The sequence below is a fragment of the Malaclemys terrapin genome, chromosome 3, assembly GCF_027887155.1.
Source record: "Malaclemys terrapin pileata isolate rMalTer1 chromosome 3, rMalTer1.hap1, whole genome shotgun sequence".
NCBI lineage: Eukaryota > Metazoa > Chordata > Testudines > Emydidae > Malaclemys > Malaclemys terrapin.
The window spans coordinates 63,440,624-63,459,586 of NC_071507.1; the positions used below are offsets into that span (position 1 = coordinate 63,440,624).

At 44.4% G+C, this 18,963-nt stretch overlaps 1 protein-coding gene across 2 annotated transcripts in view; it reads left to right on the plus strand.

Annotated features, from left to right (window-relative positions):
- Window positions 1-11,715: 11,715 nt before the first annotated feature.
- The window catches only part of MRPS18A (mitochondrial ribosomal protein S18A), a 28,125-nt gene continuing 20,877 nt past the window's right edge, over window positions 11,716-18,963 (plus strand). The window contains exons 1-3 of one of the 2 annotated variants that reach the window (XM_054023024.1): window positions 11,716-11,858; window positions 13,050-13,081; window positions 16,203-16,307. In XM_054023024.1, the coding sequence (XP_053878999.1) occupies window positions 11,753-11,858; window positions 13,050-13,081; window positions 16,203-16,307 (243 nt within the window). In that variant the 5' untranslated portion in view covers window positions 11,716-11,752. The remainder of the gene's footprint in view (window positions 11,859-13,049; window positions 13,082-16,202; window positions 16,308-18,963) is intronic. The other variant, XM_054023023.1, reaches the window with a different exon arrangement.

Here is an 18,963-nt window from a genome sequence, read left to right on the forward strand (position 1 = left end):
TAGGGGCTGAGGTCCCAGCCAGGTGTGGACCGAGTGTGAAGAGCAGAAGGTTAACATGCCCCATTCATCACTGGACAGCACATCTGTAAAAAAGGAAATAAATATGAACTCAAGTAAAAATTTAGTGCTGACTTGTGCTTGTGATTCTTCAAAAGAGTCGTATTCCCTCTCCACTGCATCTCCTCTTCTCTGTCCCAGAGACACAGAGTTCAAGTACTGCTCGGAATATCATTCTGCTTTTTCTTCCAGTCACAAAGAGATTTAAAGTTTTGTTGTGTTGCCAGACTCATAAAAAGAGGCCGTCACAATCTGGCCAAATTTAAAAGAACTGTGTGTTTTAGGAAAACCCAATTAAATTCTCTGGTCCTAAGTATCTCGCTTTCATCTCTACCGAGTATCAGCTTTCTCCTTTCCTACCAGCCTCATCCTCCTTTCTGATTCACTCAGTAAGATTATAGCCCAGAGCTCCCTAGGGTAGAGTACCTGACTTGCGGTGTATACCTGCAGAGCACTATGCACAACAGTGTCTCTATATAAATAATAATGATAGTGTAGTCCTATCTTGATGGCTCATGCACAAGGCAGTATCCTGAAACTCTTGTAAACTGCCCCCCCACACACACACACACACACGCACATACACACTTCATCCTACTGTCACCAATGAGGCTTTGGCAGTCATGCCTAGTGGTCATAACAGGGGTGGTCAGAGGCCAGGAACAACGCCAAAGGTCAGAGCTGGAGTCAGGAACCAGGAGTCAGAGCTGGGGTCAGGAGTCCGAGAGCAAGCCAAGAGGCAGGTCTATCACTATGACTGGCAGCAGAGTCCACTTCATTGCACTGACACTTCTTGGAATTGTTTGTGGGCTTACATAGGGCACCTGAACCAATCAGAGGCCACAAGGGAAGCTGTCAGTCCAACCTTCCAAGATGGTACTTCTTGTGGTGTTTATTTGCACAGGGTGTATGTGATAACACATATGCACTATTGTGGCTGCTGGATAGTGGCATGGAGGCCATGGCCAGCAACGTAGGTTATAGAACCTCACAGCTATTCCCAGGGAGAGGTGAGAGACAGGACAGTGGGAGAGAGGACTAAGCTGAAATGCAATGCACTCTAATGATCCTGGCCAGTGGACTGGCCCCTCAAAGGCCATAAGACTGCTCTAAATTGTGTCAAAGGCCAGTGTAGTCCCCAGTATCAGTAGAGAAGTGTCATACAGCCACCCATGATCCCGCCTCCCCAGGTGTGCCAAATGCAGCCCAATCCTTTTCTTGTGACTCTCCCACAGAGAATGAATCCACCTGCCTGGGATACACACCTAAAAGCCTTAAGAAATAAAATGGCATGTAGTGTTTTCACCTGACTGGCAAGGAGGCTCAGAGGTGCCACATTTCACCACAGCTTCCACACCTACCACAGGTCCTTAGGTAATGAAAGAATAAGCCCCCTTCTGGGTATTCTCTCAGGGAATGTTCAATGGAAAATTGGAATGCAAGAGACTGAGAAGCAGAAAGCACATATGATAATCAGGGATGGCGTACACTGATCTGAGTAGCCTAACAACCTGAATTCCAATCCAACCAACCTGAATCTTTGCCCAAAATGCCAGTCCAACCACTCATCCTTTCCAAGATTAAAAAAAAATATATTTTTTTTCCAACTTTCACAGTTGTTTGAGATTCCATCTATTACCAGAAATTTACCAAAACACAGAACAGCCTTTCTCACAGATCATTCTGAATTGAACAGTACAGGGAATTACCAAAAAGCTGGAAAGAAATCCTGTTCTCTCAGGATCTGCAAATTAACTTCTAGGTACAGATAAACATAGTCTGTCCATTCCAGACTTATCTCGGGACTCAGCTTGGTGCGTGACAGCATCAAGCCCAGGTGGCACCGATAGTGTCACGGTCTTACACTTCTAACCATCAGGAAAACACAGGAGCAAAAAGGAGCTTCCTCCTGGTAGTTATAACTTCCATGAGGTGATTGATCCTAAGTGTGCACTGCTCTGAGAAACAGCGTCGGGGCTTCGATGGCTGAACTCTCCAGAAGTGAAGGGCTTTGGGACACAGTTGGTATATTTGTTATATGGTACCAGCATAATGTTTCAATGTGGCTAAAAAGAAGTGAAGAGCATGCAAAGGGTTAGTGTGTTTGGTGGGGGAGGGCGCAGGGAAGCCAATTGGGGGCCCAAGAGAGTGGCTGCCCCCCCCCCAAACTCCAGCAGCCTTTAGGTATATGTATGGTGTCTTTTCAAGCATATTTTTCAATTGAAAAATGGCCAATGACTCACTGCTCCTCCTGTTTCCCCTTAGTTACAAAACCTGGCTCTGGTACTGGGGCAAGACCTAGGGAAAAGGCAAGACTAGCTGAGAACAGACTCCATTTAAGTTGCATACAGACCTCACACAAAGTACAGAGAATTGGTCAGTAGATTGAAGCCATCTGGCTGGAACAGCCATCGGAGGAAAACCTTGCAGGAGGTTTCTCCACCACACTTCATGATGCTCCAGTATCAGAGCGTGATATGGGTTTCCTCCATTCCAAAGAAGTGCAACTAAATGGAGGGAGAATAGGACACTCTCTGGAGTTTGTCTTTCAGATGTCCTCACAATGTATGAGTCCAGCTGGCACTCACTCTTGCAAAGGATTTCAGTCCTGACTCTATGCCTAGTTATGCAGATCCTGCTGCACTTGGAGTCTGGGAGTCTGAGTCCTGGCACTGGGCTGCAGATTCTGTGCTGTGCTCAGAGAATGGAGTGTAAACCTTGGCACTAGTGCAATGTGTGGTGTATTGCTGCTCAGAGGGAGATGGACCTTTTTGCACTCAGAGCCTGGGGCTGTGGATCCCCTCACGCTCAGAGGATGGGAATATAAAGCCTAGAGATCTCCAAATTAAATACTCAATGAAGCAGTTTCTGCAGTGGTAAAGGAGTCCACCAAAAGGAAGGTTAGGGGACCATTGGTAGGGCCCTGCCAAATTCACGGTCCATTTTGGTCATAGGATTTTAAAAATCATAAATTTCATGATTTCAGATAGTTAAATCTGAAATTTCACAGTGTTTTAACTGTAGAGGTCCTGGCCCAAAAGGGTGTTGGGGGGGGGGGGTTACAAGGTTATTGTAGGGGTGTCGTGATATTGCCACCCTTACTTCTGCACTGCTGCTGACAGCAGTGCTGCCTTCAGAGCTGGGCGGACGAAAAGCAGCGAATGCTGGCTGGGAGCCCAGCTCTGAAGGCAGTGCCGCCGCCAGCAGCACAGAATTAAGGGTGGCAATACCACGACGTCCCTACAATAACCTTGTAATTCCTCCACAACAGCCTTTTGGGTCAGGACCTCTACAGTTACAACACCGTGAAATTTCAGATTTAAATCCTATTAAAATCCTATAACCAAAACACCAGCAGCAGTGCAGAAGTAAGGATGGCACGGTATGGTATTGCCACCTTTACTTCTGCACTACTGCTGGCAGGGCGCTGCCTTCAGAGCTGGGTGCCTGGCCAGCAGCTGCCACTCTCCAACCACCCAACTCTGAAGGCAACAGCACAGAAGTAAGGATGGCACAGTGTGGTATTGCCACCCTTACTTCTGCACTACTGCTGGCAGGGCGCTGCCTTCAGAGCTGGGTGCCTGGCCAGCAGCTGCCGCTCTCCGACCACTCAACTCTGAAGGCAGTGCAAAAGTAAGGTTTGCAATACCATGACCCCCCTACAACAACCTTGTGACTCCGCCGCAACTCCCTTTTGGGTCAGAACACCCAGTTTGAGAAACGCTGGTCTCCCCCATTAAATCTGTATAGTATAGGGTAAAAGTACACAAGACCAGCTTTAATGGAGGAGACCAGATTTAATGGTCTGTGATGAGTTTTTCATGGCCATGAATTTGGTTGGGCCCTAATCATTGGCTTTGCTCACATTACCCTGAGATATTTTATATTTTAGTCATAACAGGAGAGAAGAAGAAGCAGCATCTACAGTTTATCCACTCCAGCCAATAGCATAAGAGCATTAAGGGAGACTACTGGTGTTAGACCTCCCAGACTCTCCACAGTAAAAGACACCCATTAGACTCTATCCATCCCGAAAAAGGAATTCATTGATGTATGAGTACAGGTGGAGGACTGAGGGATTCCTGCTTATTTCCCGAGCTCATCCCAACTATTCACCCCCATTGCTGAGGTACAGCTAGACATTTGTCACATCCCAGCCTCACTTTAGTTCAGAACTTCCCTGAAATAGTCATCAGCAAGTGCACTTTATCAATGCATTTTTAGGGAGTCACAGACAGGTCATGGTGAAAAAGGCAAGGGACACAGAAATGTCTTAAATCACAAGGTCACATATCACAGGCATCGTTTTATATCCCAAGTAATCTTTATGTTTGTATTTCATTGCAAATGAATGATGCTTATGCTCTGATAACAGTGACCAAAGCTGAACATACTACAGTACAGCAACTGCTGTTCTAGAGGTGGCCTTTATTAACAACTTTCTTCATTGTTTGTTTGTTAAAATTCCTTCTTCACCTAGGTTGGGGAAGGGAGAAAATTCATCAACTCTGGTGATATTAAAGATCCTGCTGGGAGTTCCTTAGTTGGTTGCCATAGTGTTGTTGCTGAGTTTCTGTTCTCTATGATCCTCCCATGCAGCCAGGGGCTTGTCTAGAAAGGGACATCCAGGAAAATTAATATGAATTAACTAAAGATATGAATTTGAAGATTAGCTAAAATGCATTAAACCTGTGTGTGAAAACCATCATTCAGAAATAAAGTGCCCTTAATTCTATTTATCTTCATTCACCTCCAAAGTGAATTAAACTAAACCAAAGTAAAGCCACTTTAATTCTGAATAATAGTGACCACACATTGATTTAATATGGTTTAACTAATCTACTTTAAAAGTTAATTTGGATTACTTTTCCTGAGTGTCCCTTTGTAGACAAGCCATAGATTTTACCTTGGCAGAACAAGATTCTCAGTGTAAGTGGTTCAACTGTAACTGTCACATTCACTTGCCCATATGCAAAATGTCAAAAGCCATGATGTATACAGAGCAATTTAAAAAAAATCCACCTGAGAAATATTTATCTGAGGCATTTCAGCTGGTGACAGCAGTGCCACAGATAGCAAGGTTATGGACAGTAGCAACTGGAATATATAGTAGGAAAAAAACCTATGAGGCTCAAGTCCTATTGCAAAAAGAAGTTGGATTGATTTCCCCTCTGGATTTTACTTGTTTACACTTTGCCTGAAATCTTGGAAGGAAATGTAATTAAATTATTACTTTGTTGTTTTAGTTTGAAAAATAACCATATCTCCTGGGAAAAACAGGAAACTTTGGAAGTATAAACAAGTTGTTTTCAAGTGAGTGGTTCAGTTTCTTATCACAGTGCCGCCTTCTACTCCCTTTCCCCTACTCTCTCCCTCCTTGTCTTTCTCCCTTCCTTCACCTTTTCTTTCCCCCATAACGTCCTTATTTCTGTCTCAGAAACCTTCTCCTCAGCTCCATTTCATGAAAGGCAAGTTACTTGCCAGTTGTGCACAAATCTGGACATTTAGGGAGGTTGTCAGTTTATGGAGTAGACCAGCCTCACCTACTAAGACGCATCCTGCTAACTGTACCTGAGGTGAGATGAGGTATGAGTGATGAGGTATAGGTGAGATGAGCTTCTCAGTAACCCATGGGTCCTAACAGATCAGGGTTACTGTACAATGCTCAGAAGGGCTTCTGAACTCCGGCTCTGGATGATTGGGCTATTTGGTGAGCTGCACTTCTGATGAACAGTAAATAACTGATAGTTACTAAGGGCCAGAGCCACAAAGGTATTTGGGTTTCTAACTTGCATTGATTTCAATGGAAGTTAGACCCAGATCCACAAAGGAATTTAGGGTCCTGAGTGACATTAGCTCATCCCCTTCTATGGATGTCCTAAAGACAGGAAATAAAACAGTGCATAATGTCCATTGCTATTTTTTTACTCTTTCCCAGGACTCCTTGCAGTGGTTGGATTGACACTGATCTGAAGCATGTAAGTGCCTTAAAAATAAATTTAAAAGATAAACACAATGCACTTTCTGTAAATGTAGATACTGATTTCTAATCATAGACAGTAGCTGGTTTGATATTCTCTGTGGCTGCTATTACTTCCTCGGAAACCTATTCACCCTGACCACACTCTCTGCGACGGCTGAACGCCATGAGATACGAACCTCCGAATAATGTAGTGGTACCTATCCCTCCAGCCATACTCATTCAAAGTACAATATAGAACAGGGAAGACGCACCAGAAAAGCTACTTTTTGTCCCTGGGGAGCTGACATCTGCTAATACTGTCTTGAGGTGGAAAATGTAAGATAAGGTATACAAACCCCATGATGAGGTATTCTAACCCCACACTGGCCAGGAAAGGGTTAACAAGCTGCTATGGGTCAATTAGTCCCACATTGCTATATCTTCAACAGGTCTCAGGCTTGGAGAGAGAGGTTAAAAGGGGAGAGCCCGACTCAGCTGGGTGGGAGAGCAGACTTCACTCTGAGAGAATAAAGTCTAGCTGAGGCCACAAAATGACTAGAGATTGCTGTCTGCCACAGCCTCCCTGAGGGAAGGTAAGCCTGACATGGGACTAGTTTTTTGATTTCCTATAGTGACTTGCTTGTTTTTCTGAGTGAAACCGTTTCACGTAGTGTCCTGCCTGAAGGGGGTGACAACCAAATAAAAACCTGTTGTCTTGTGTACCTGGCTGTGGACTAACAGTGGTTTGTTGTGAGCCCAGAAGCAATCTTATCACAGTCACTCTTTAGGGACCATGGTATTAGTAGTCATAAGAAACTTGTATTTTGTTAACATATCACTTCAATGGAAACTGAATTTCCTACTTTTAAAACCCGGAAAATCAGCTGTCAAACTTAATCACATTTCTTCTGCCCTTCAGCATCCCACACTGCAGTATCAAATTATTAGTCATGATAAACATTCTTGACAGCAGCAACACAAGATGGGTGAGTTAATACTTTTTATTGGACCAACTTTTGTTGGTCTGAGAGACAGAGCTCTTCTTCGGGTTCTGACCTCTCTAACAGCATGGGACCAACACAGCTACAATTCTTGTAATTCTTGACAGTAGTATTTTGCAACCAATTTGTTGCTGAGTTCTGAAGGTTTCCTGACTTTCGCAGGAGCTTTCTGGATACAACTCTGAATACTGACCTGCAGTGACCTCTTATGGAAAATAACAGAAAATGTCCCATAGGGAACAAACCTGTGCTGACTAGGGTTGTGTGTGGGAAACTAGATGGTCTTATAAGATTTTCTATATTAACTTCTATGATTCTTTGATCAGGGTTAGTTGGAAGTGCTTCAACCTTCCTAGGAATAGGTCCTGCCATTTACATGGAGGTATTGCTGCAGGGGAGACACATGCCATCCATTAGCACTGGCAGTCCAGGGGACCAGAACAGCTTCTCCATTACTGGAAACACAAAGCAGTAATATAGTACAATCAACACAAAAAATACAATAAATACCTCAGATGAGAACAAAGAATGGAACAGAAGCCAATAAAAAAGGGAACACAAAGCCTCACATAATATTTTACTTCTGCAAAATATAATATTTTCACCACGAAGTAGAATACGAAGAGGAACACCCTTTCCTTGAGAAAGTGTGATGAAATCTTTAATGATTACAAACAGTCAGGAACTTGGTTTTATGTCTCATACAAAAAATGTCACCTCTCTGCCTCGCCTTACCCAACCAAACACAATAGTATAATGGTTCAGTTTTAAGAAAGAAAGAGGGGCATCCCCTACTGAATTACCAGCATCACTTGCAACATCCTAGATTTTCCTTGGAGGTCTCTCATCCAAGTACTAATCAGACCTGACTCTACTTAGTGCTGACAAGGTCACAGCCCAAGACTATATGGCTGTTGGCTTTAAGAGAAGTCTGTTGGGAGAACTTCTTTCATTTCTCCTTTTGTGACACACAGACAATATCCAACATTATTTCTCTTTTCCCCTGAGTACCAGGGCTTGATGAGAGAAACAAATATGGTAACTGCTCCAAATTCAAAATTAATTGTGAGAAATCAGAAATATGTCAAATTTCCAAACTCAGAGAGATAGGATGGGCTTCTACCCAAATTGGCAGGCACTTTGTTTGTATCCTTGCGACTGTATGATCTACACTGTTAACAGTTATTGTCAAAAATGCTCTCTGATGATATAAAGTAAGCGAAAGAAAACAGTCAGACTGCCCAAAGACTTCTCTTTGTTATGAGGACAGAAAATCTTCTTTCCTGCATTAAATTATGTGACAGTTAAATTTCTCTAGAAAGATGGAGTTGGGTGGAAGGTCAAGGAGAACAAATTAAGTACTGTATCTGCACCACCATATTAGTCTCATTCTGTAGGACTTCTCCATAGTGCTGCACTAACATCCTTACCCCAGGTCAAAAGATACTGTGAAGCTCTTGAAAAGCCTTATTTGCCTCGTCTTCATTATTTGTGGACCAATTTTGTACCTCCAACTGTTGGTCTCCATCCCATTTGAAACACAGTCTGCCTTCTCTGCCCCCTGTGGCAAGCCAGTTAGGAGAAGGAAAGTTGAATATATTGGATTTAATTGAGAATTTATTCAATAACCAATCAGATTCCTGCAGCTAAGCTCCTTAATAAAGCTCACCTTATAAAGGAAAAAGTAAGAAAACCCCCATAAAAATGTAACATCACTGTGTCCAATACTGCTGAAAATATCCCTGGACTGGAAATCAGTAAATGTCTCTTATAGCTGTTGGTATAAGCTTAGAGAAGTTAAAGACCATCCTAATTCTAGAGATGGCCATATTACATAACAAAGCAAGAGGGAACAATTTAAAAGCCTTATGCTAATTAACAAGGGCTCTAAGAATCATATTAAAAAGGGAGGATGCATAAGGGGAATACTTGGAAGAGGCCTCCCAGGGTAGAGGTATATTGTTCTTCTCATGTCCTTCCAACACAACCATAGCTTTTTTTCCCCAGTGCTGGGCACACATGCCCCATCTGTAGCACTGGCAAGATATTCCACGGTGCATAGTTCCTCCAGGATCTGGCAGACCAACAGATGTTCCATGGTTTGTGTTTCACTGCAGCCACGTATGTCTGAACTGTTGGAATAGCCTCACTTCCGCATATTGACTATTGACCCACCAGCTCTTGTTTGGAAGTAATTTAAACATCTCCAGGTTGACTAATCCTTCTCTACACCCATGGGAAGGCATTCAGCAATGTCAATGTGCATTTTGACATCCTTGTGAAGTATTTCAAGCTGTCTGTGCCATATTTCCAGTCATGCAGCCATCATGGATTTTTTTTTAAGCGGTTCCGTTAAGCTTTTCCATGGTTTCAGATGGTTAACTGCTGTGGTGTGGCCATAGAGCATGTGTCTGGTATACTGAGGTATACTGGGAAAGTTTATCAGAGGTAGGGAAAGTAGTGTGGAGGGAGTCTTCTGCGGCTAGTGCTCTCTCTGGTCCATTTTGTATATAACACAAGAGACCTGGATGCAATCACTATCTTAGTTTCTTATTCTCTGGGAAGATCCTTCAGGACTTGTACACAATACCACTTATGTCGGTATAACTTATGTCACTCAGGCGTATGAATGAGTCACCTCCCTGAGCGATGGAAGTTACACCAGCCGAAGCACCGGTGTCAGTGGGAGAGCTCTCTCCTGTTGGCATAGGGCACTTCTAGTGTAGATTAGCCCTTAGCTAGTGTTCTGCATCACCATGGAAGAGCCTTGCATTCAGTTCCTGGTCTGCTCTCCTGTTCCACAAGCCAACGGGATGATTATTAGTGTTCTGGTACCACCAAACACCCTAATCAAGATTAGTGCCCTGTTGTGCTAGGCACTGTATAAAATAATATAAGATATGGTTCCCCTGCCCCAAAAAGGTTATAATCCAATTTAAGATAAGGTGCAACAAGTAAGTGTAACAAATAGGGGTGGGGAGGCAGTAATAAGAACACAGAGTTGCAGTTTAGCTAGAAACATCAACAGGGTATCCTGCATGTGCTCATGGACTCCTGACCCTCAATTCAACCGAATGGCTGGATTTTTAAGTAGTGTTTGCTCATTCCTTCAGTTTTAAGAGGACACTGCTCCCAATGAATTTTCATGCTGCTAAAACAGCCATAAGAAAGCCAGTTAAGTCTGTGGGAAAGCCTGTAAGTGAACTTATTGCTCCCCATGAATTTTCATGCTGCTAAAACAGCCATAAGAAAGCCAGTTAAGTCTGTGGGAAAGCCTGTAAGTGAACTTATTGCTCCCCAAGAGAAGATGTAGTACCCCTTAGCCATCAATCCTTAAGAAAACTACTCCGGAAGAGAATCACAGATACTGAAAATGAAAGGTGTTGATCAGCCTAGTATCTAAGGTAGTAAGGGCCTCAGAATTGTTTATCATAAAGTCCCATGATCCATGTTATATCTCCTATATCATCAGTAAGAATATGATTTGGTCATGGAGGTCACGGATTCCGTGAGTTTAACAGATGGCTGCAACTTCTTCGACTCCAGCTTCAGCCCTCCTGAAGCAGGACTTGGACTTTGGCCCCCACATGACCACATCCTGATTTTTTACATTTTTACCATGACTGTTCCATGGATTTTTCCTAATAAAACATGACAAAATCCAGAAGAAAGCAACAAAAATGACAAAAGTCTAGAAAACAAACTATAAGGAAAGACTGGAAAAATTGGGTTTGTTTAGTCTTGAGAGAAGGGGGGGGGGACATAACAGTTTTCAAGTATATAAAAAGTCATTACAAAGAGATGGGTGACAAATTAAGTAATGGGCATAAATTGCAGCAAGGGAGGTTTTCGGTGGACATTAGGAAAAACTTCTTAACTGCCAGTGTAGCTAAGCATTGGAATAAATTTCCTAGGGAGGTTGTGGCATCTCTATCATTGCAGGTTTTTAAGAACAGTTAGACAAACACCTGTCAGGGATTTTCTAGGTTTACTTAATCCTGCCCAGAGTATAGGAGACTGGACTAGATGACCTACTGAGGTCCCTGCCAGACCTACATTTCTATGTCTCTATGCCTTGGGGCTGATGAAGAAATGCAGAGATAGGTATAAGAAAAGGCTCTATTTATTATTAGATTATCATAGTTACCTAGGGAGCCGCAATCAAGCATCAGGGCTCAACTGTGCTAAGAGGGGGTCCAAGAGGGGCAGTCTAAAGAGGAGGTCCAAGCCCCAGAGAACCTCACCATTGATCTAACTGCAGCCTGGCCTCCCTCTGGCAGCCGAGGGCTCCACCTCCGAGGTATACAAACCAGGCCAGGGAGGCTGATCCTGAGCCCCAGGCGGTCCCCGACTGCTACTTCCAAGGGCGGGGCCCGGGCACAAGCAGGCTGGGGCAGCCCTGGCGCAGAGCTGGGCGGTTGTAAGGCGTTGGAGACCCAGCTCCTCCCTCCAGCTGCCCCGCGGCCTCTGCTGGCCCCGGCGAGGGCTGCCAGGGCTGATGGTGCTGCGGCCCCCGCGGCCGGGATGCGCCCCTGGCTCCAAGCTTCCCAAACGAGAGCAGCGGCTCTGAGCCCGTCGTCCCTCCCGTGGAGGCTGGGGACAGTCCCCGCGCCTGGGCCTCGCTCCAAGATGGCGGCGTCGCAGGCTGCTGCCCGGCCTCTTCCCGCCTGCCGGCCCGAGCGCCCCGGAAGCGGAAGTAGCGCGGCGGGGGGGGTCAGGGCCGATTCCCAAGATGGCGGCCCCCGGCTTGCTGCGCGGTGGCTGGAACCGGCTGGTTTCTGGTCTCCTGGGGCTGGGGGGCGGCTGGGCCCGGCCTCCGGCCCGCGCGCTCCGACAGGGTGAGTCTTGGGGGCGGGCGCTGCGCCCCTGTCGGAAGACGCGAGCCGGGGGGAGCCAGCGCTCCGCGGCCGGCCCTGGTCAGAGCGAGCGGGGCGGGTCTCGCGGCGGGTGGCGGGCGGGGAAGGGCCGCAGGCTCCTGGCTGTCAGGGTAAAATCTACCCCTGCTGCTGGCACCGCGGCTGGGCCCGGAACCAGGAGGCGCCCATCAGCCACATCGCTGGCTGGCCCGGGGCTGTGATTGGCACTTGTGGGGTGCTGTTCCCCTCCGAACTGCGTGGCAAAGGTCGGCTTGTGAGCGAGCAGCGAGGGGTGGGACTAGCGATAGGGATTCAAGAGACCTGATCTCAGGTGCTTGTTTAGACATACGCTTCCTATGTGGCTTTGGACAAGTCACATTATCTGCCTTGGTTCCCCAGATGTGTAATAGGGATAATGCTTCCCTTCCTCAAAAGGGTGGGGTGCAGATACACTCCATTAATGATTGTCCACCACTGAGTTACTGCAATGATAATGGACATATAAGTAATCTAAAACAAATAGAAATAATCGTGTTGTTGTTAAAGTTGCAATAATTAAGGTTCAGGTTTAATTTCCCATTGCTGTGACTGGGAGAATCTATGAAACTTCCAGAATCCCAGTTCTGCTCTTTTAGTTTCACAGATTCAAAGCAGGGTGTTTGTTCTCTACCTGAAGATTGTCACAACCAGAAGGGCAAGAAAGTTTCTTTCCTCTCTGCACAGGCTTTAACCATGGAGGAACTAAAAACACTGGAGGCAGCCTAAATGCTTGACATTTAAGATTGCTTTTACTTAAGAGGGTCTCTTGACTTCCTTGATCAGAATTAGCCAGAGATGATAGAAAAATCATAAAACTTTTGAACACACCACAGATCTACTCAAAACAATAACAATTAAGCGATGAGGTCCCCAGTTTGAAAAGCCTGCCCTTTGCTCTGCCTATTGGTCTCCTATGGTTACTCTGCCTGCAACTGCCCACCAGTAAAGCATTACCTTTGACAGTCTTCATACCTCGTGTTTGCTTTGTTGGGGAGTCGCTCTCTTCTCTTGCATCCCTGACTTCTGTCCACCACGTATTTTGTTTGTACATAATTTCAGTTTATTGATTAAAAGAAAGTCACTAGTTCCAGTTTGAATATGTCTGACCTTGTTTTCCATCTTTTATTTCTGCAGTTGTGGAAGTTACTGAAGGAAGTACAACTGTTGTAAGTTATTTCTTTTTTCCAAGTCACAATACACACTACTTCTAAAGCCACGTTTTTGTTTGTTTGGGTTTTTTTTTGTTTTTTGGTATGGGGAGAAATACATTTTCTTTAGCAACTTCAGGGATGAAGTTGTTGGGAGGTTTTTTTTGGTCACATTGGCTTATTTTGTCTGGAGGTGGGACATACAGTACATGTTTTCTTTCTGCTTACTGCAGTTCACTCTTAGTAAATGTTCTGTGGCTTGAATGCAATGCAAATGTAACTGTGTGTTATGAATTCAGGCAACCCAGGTGCATAGTTGGGTTGTTAAACTTCTGGGTCTTCCTCTCTCGCATGGATGAAAGCAGCATGAGATCCTAAGCTCTGATGGTCAGAATCAAATGTAGCTGCAAAAGTTCCCATGTTATGATCCAGCAATGCGATTGCTAACATTGAAAGTCCTGGCTGCAGGGGGGGCGCGGTTGGTAGATGGAAGGGGGTTGGAATCCTTCATATTCAATGCTTTTGAAAATGAGGGACAGATGGTATGGACTAAAGTCTACATCACAACTCAGCACCTGTAGTCCCCTCAGCAAGGGGAGCACTCTTGGCTTCTGGTTCCCCAGCCTCTTCTCTTGAGTGGAGGCATTCATCTCTCTCCCTTCTGACTGGGGTATTTCTAAGATGAGCAGTTTAAACTCTGATATCCCCAACAGAATACACTTTTTTTTTTTTTTTTTTTTGCATTCTCTTCAAAGAAGGTTAACTCTGTAATTACCACAGTTTAATATACTACACAGCTCTTTCTAAGCAAGCACATTTCATTCTTAAGGTAAAAGCAACACAGCAAAAACATTAAAAACCATAGAAGAACCTACATGCATATTATTAAGCTTATCAGAAATCCTCCTACTCCAAAATGGACTCTGGCAGGTGAGCAGTCCTTCAGACCCCACACAGGGGTTTTCCTTTGCTTTCAAGTTCATAACACCCTTTTCTCAGAACAAGAACACAGGCTTATGGGGTCTTAGCTGACCAAAGTCCTTCCAGAACTTCCCTAAGCATTGGGACCCTCAGTGGACTTGAGATCCTGTCCATTGTCTAGATCAGGAAGAAGGCAAACACCAAAAAGGAGAGTGATTTGTTATATTACCAGCAGGTATAAGTAGGAGTACCTGGATGAAATCAAAAGTGGCCTACAATCGTCCTTTCTTTGCTTGCTAGTGATGTGTAGACAAGATTTGGCAAGACAGCACTTACCAAAAAGTGTATTCCCTAAAAAGTTTGGGTTTTTTTTTCTGGTTATTTTTACATTAGATATCATTTATTGACAGAAATCTGAGCACCTTACTGAGTCAGAGTGTTTATATTTATTTTAGATGTGTTTCATTATATAACATAAAAGGAATCTCAGTGTCCTTGATATGAAATTGATTGTATTTTTAACATATTTGTACCAACAAGAGTAAAACCAATCAGCAGCTATGGGAATTGGGGGATGGATGACAGTCTCTCTCTTTCCTACCCTGAAGTCCATGTGCACCAGCATGCCTTTCTGCAAAAATCTGGAGAAAAAGATGAACTAGCACTATGCCCAGAAGGTCAAAGGATTGATGCTATTTCAGCCCAAATGGAGAAATGAATTCTAACGTTGGGAGAACGCCCCTACTGAAAGCGTCTCCATTCAAAAACAAGGGACTTTCATGTAAGTGGATTACGGAAATTTGCATAGTCTTCAACTTCCAAGCTCCATCCAGAGCACTTCTCAATAAACTAGACTTGAGGAAACAAAAGTGTAAATCGCAGTAGCAAGATCCTTATTTGAAAGAAATGGTCACAAACTCCTGGCCAGATGTAGATGGTGGGGGGGAAAGAAATGCTTATAATTTCTGCTACATAATCTCTTAACAGCAACTGGAGATCCATCAGTATCCACAGAGAGGAAACTCTCAACAAATGGTGGGCACGCAGCATCAATTAAGGGGCAGACATAGTCCTCCTCATATCTTCTGATTGCTCCACCCATCCTGCCAACATAACTTCAGTCTCTTCTGGATTCCGCCTCAGACAGCTAGCCTTTATTGTATTCTGATCTTTATCAAACATTGAGAAAGGTATTTACCGTGTATGGATGAGTGTGCTGGGTCTCATCAGCACGCGAAAACATAAACTCATATGTCTCTTCATTAGCCCTTCTACAGGCCCAGTACGCACAATGAACACATGGTGTGACGACACAGAAACCTACATCAGAGTAATCGGGTGAAGAGGAGCCAAAAAATACATTCTGAAATTTCTCCCAAGAGATGAGACTGAAGCCACTGTAGGGCATGTGGCTCTTTTTCTAGGGTTCACAGACAAGTCAACAACTCCCCGTGGTCAACAGCATCAAAGGCAGCTGATAGATGTAATAAATCGACATGGATGCTAGATCTTGATCTATTACCAGGATGGAATAATTTATCAAAGGAGCCAGTGCAGTGTTTAATGTCACCAGGTCTACAGCCAGACCGACAAAGAACAGAATACTAGATGCTGGCCTATGTTTGGCTAGATTGTTAATATCAAGCTGTACAACAGCTTCCTTAATAAAAGTTGTATGTTCTGAGAGATTCTGCCCCCAGTGGTTTAACAGTACTTCACCGGGCAAGGAGGGCATGGGTCCAAAACACAGGCTGTGGCATGAAATATTCCCAACAGCTAGTACCTCACTGGGTGACATCAGCCCAAACTCAAACAGAGAACACCAAGGATTTGTCCCCATCACTACTACCTTGCACTCACAGAAGCAGACAGCTCAGTCTGAATTCTCTAGATTTTTACCTACAAAGTAATATGAAACGTCTGCAAAATAGGAGGGATTTGAATTAATTGAGCTCTCCACTACTCAACACAAATCCAGTGATCAAGACTTACCAGGCCCTAATGACTCTTTGGACTTGTGCCAGCTCCTATGTACATCTGAAATGCTTGTTCTGTATGTACCTGACTAAACAGCTTAGTACAGGGACTCTCTTATGTTTATACAGTACTGAGTAAGCTGTTGGAACTTGAGCGATAAGCCTACATACCCAGAATGTATATGTAGGCCTGAACTATGGGCTCTTCATCTGATCAATGTATCCTCTGACTTGTTTCCCAGATTGAGGGAAAAATTATAGAAGATGTCAAAACCCCAACTCCTCCTAACCCTTCTGGTCAGTGTCCCATTTGTCGCTGGAACCTGAAGCACAAATACAATTATGAGGTAAGTGTGGTGACAGTTAGCTAGTTGAATGTTATTCTCAAAGCTGTACTCATGCTGCTACTAAACTGCACAGCCTGCCATTCTTTTAGCTTCCTGGGCAGAATAAAGACTCACCGCTCCATCTCCCCCTCCTTAAGGTTTAGTGAAAATCCCCTTGTGCAAGAGCAGTTCCTACAAAGCCACGACTGGCCTAGATGTACAGCATCTAAGCACAGCTGGCTAGTCTTGTGCCAACTACTGTCCTATTACCAATGTGTCCTCTAAATTTTCCTTGTACTGAGCAGTTTACAAACTCCCCAGAGCCTCACGTGGTGGAGCCTGCATACATGGGGGAACAGAGTGGAGGCAGAGACTGGGAGCAGCTGGACCCTGTGCATTGGGTCGCAACGCCATTCGAATTTGGCAGGCTGCTCCTCCATGTCAGCAGGGAAGGGGCTCAACCATTACACCACCCAGCTCTGGTAACTGTTTCCCTATTGGCAGAGGTGTGACCTGACCTGTGGGCCGGGGGGAAAGGCGGGGGGAGAAGCGGGCGCAAGGCTGGCCACAATCAGAAAAGCTCCAAGTTCCCACAGCCAATGTGAAGCCAGTAAGCAGAGACAGGTGGCATGGGGCATTGCCCTCCATGAGTGACAGAGCGGTGTTGTGCCAGTTCTTGGTGTGTCCTGGCGCATGGGCTCCAGAGCCCAGTCACAGGCTGCATTCCATTCCCACTGGCACAGCCTCTAGCTCCGTGGCACACCACTCAGCTCTGGTTACTTCTTGCCCATTGGTGGAGGTGTGCCCTGCCTGCTGCCTGGGTGCCTTGCCCAGAACCTTATTGGCTCTCAGCTCTTAAACAGTCAGCCAATGGGAGGCAGTAACTGGAGCTGGATGGTGGGGAGGCAGAGTCAAAGTTGTAAGTAGCCTGGTTTGTGATGTGTGATACTTGGAAGATTGCTGTGTGACCGTGCATGTGCACAGTTTAGGGAACATTGCCTACCATACAGCCCTCCTTTGGATCCTTCATATCTGGTCTGGAGTAGTTTGCGTGCAGCAGGAAGGAAGAGATAGACATGTTAGAACTTTGGAAACATGTGCATCCCTTGCTACCCATCATATGATCTGGAATGGATTTATCTTTCTAATGAGCCCCAGTATCCAACATTGAATCAGTCCTCCAGCTGGACTCTAGGTAGTAAACCCGCTGCTAGTCGGCTTGTTCAAGCCTATTCTTGATTCCAGGTAGCTCAGAAAGCTTGAGTCATTGTTCCCAAAGAGGAATTAGATGTAATGTCTCCAAACACTGCAAGCTCCTCATTGCTATCAGTTATCTTTATAACTGGATGGTGGAGAATGTGAAGGGACAGGGGAAGGTGTTTAGAAACATTACAGATGCTCAATGACTGTTTTACACAAAGTTGTGCCTGGATATGGAAGTGTCCGCGAAAAGAGCCTTTCTGTGTTTGAAACTCCTTTCCTATCAGTAAAAGGAAATGGATTTCCAGCAAGTATTTTGGGGGAAAATCTAGTGTGAGAGGGTTAGAGAGGAATTTTTAAAATACACTGGGGGAAGGCAGTAGAGAATCCTATAATAAAGGCCCAAAAGTGCCTTTGAAAACCCATAATATGGGAAATAAGCTAGGAGAACGTAGTATTACTAGGGGCTTTTTAAAAACTGCATTTAAAAAATAAAGCCAACCCCCCCTCTCCCCCCCCCACCAACCAAACAAAACAATCTATACTAGAAATAGAAAGGAAGGGAACCAGACAAGAATGCACAGTTACAAGATAAGGCAACCAAAAATGCAGAATAAGTTAATGCCAGTGGGATTAGGGGGATATAGATACAAATACATCTGGAGGAAAATAAATACTTGTGAGAAAGTAAGCCCACTAATGATGAGGGGCTTGAAAGCCAGAATAATTCTAAAATGGCTGAGCTACTCTCATGTATCCATAACAAGAAAAATAAGGAAAAGAAGTTTGAATAATTGGATAGTGATGACAATCCTGTGAATAAGCTATTGCAAAAAAGCAGGTAAGGAAATTCTTAGAGACATTGACTTATACACACACCAGCAGGTCAAGATCACATGCAACCCTCCAGGGTCTTGAGGGAATTAGCTAACAAACCAACTGCTCCATTAGCAGTTATTTTTGAGAAGGCATAAAAAACTGGGGAGGTACCAAAAGGATTTGAAAATAGTGAATGAGATCAGCATGTGAGAAAGGGAAGTATGGTCTTGGCAATTGCCCTTTGGGAAATCTAACCTCTATTCCTAGTTATATAACAAACAAAAGGGGAGAACCACACTGAGCACTCACCGGATAATGGAACTTAGGAACAACAAGTAGTGTTGAGGAGTTATGAAGAATCATGCTGAACAAAAACTTATTCCACACAGGTGACACAGTAAGTGGGAGATTTAAACTTCAATAAAATATTCGATAGTGTCTAGTGAAATATTGTAGAAATTAAATTGGCTAGGATGGGAGCATTATCAATGGATTTAACACACTATGAGCAGAGTGCAATAAGAAATGATTGCGGGAAGTGTCCAATGGTTGGTCTGGTCTTTGTAATTATCTAGAAGAATCAGGAAATAGAATGATAAATTTGCAGATGATACTAAATTGGGAGGAGTTGCAAACACGGAGGATAGAAAAATACTAT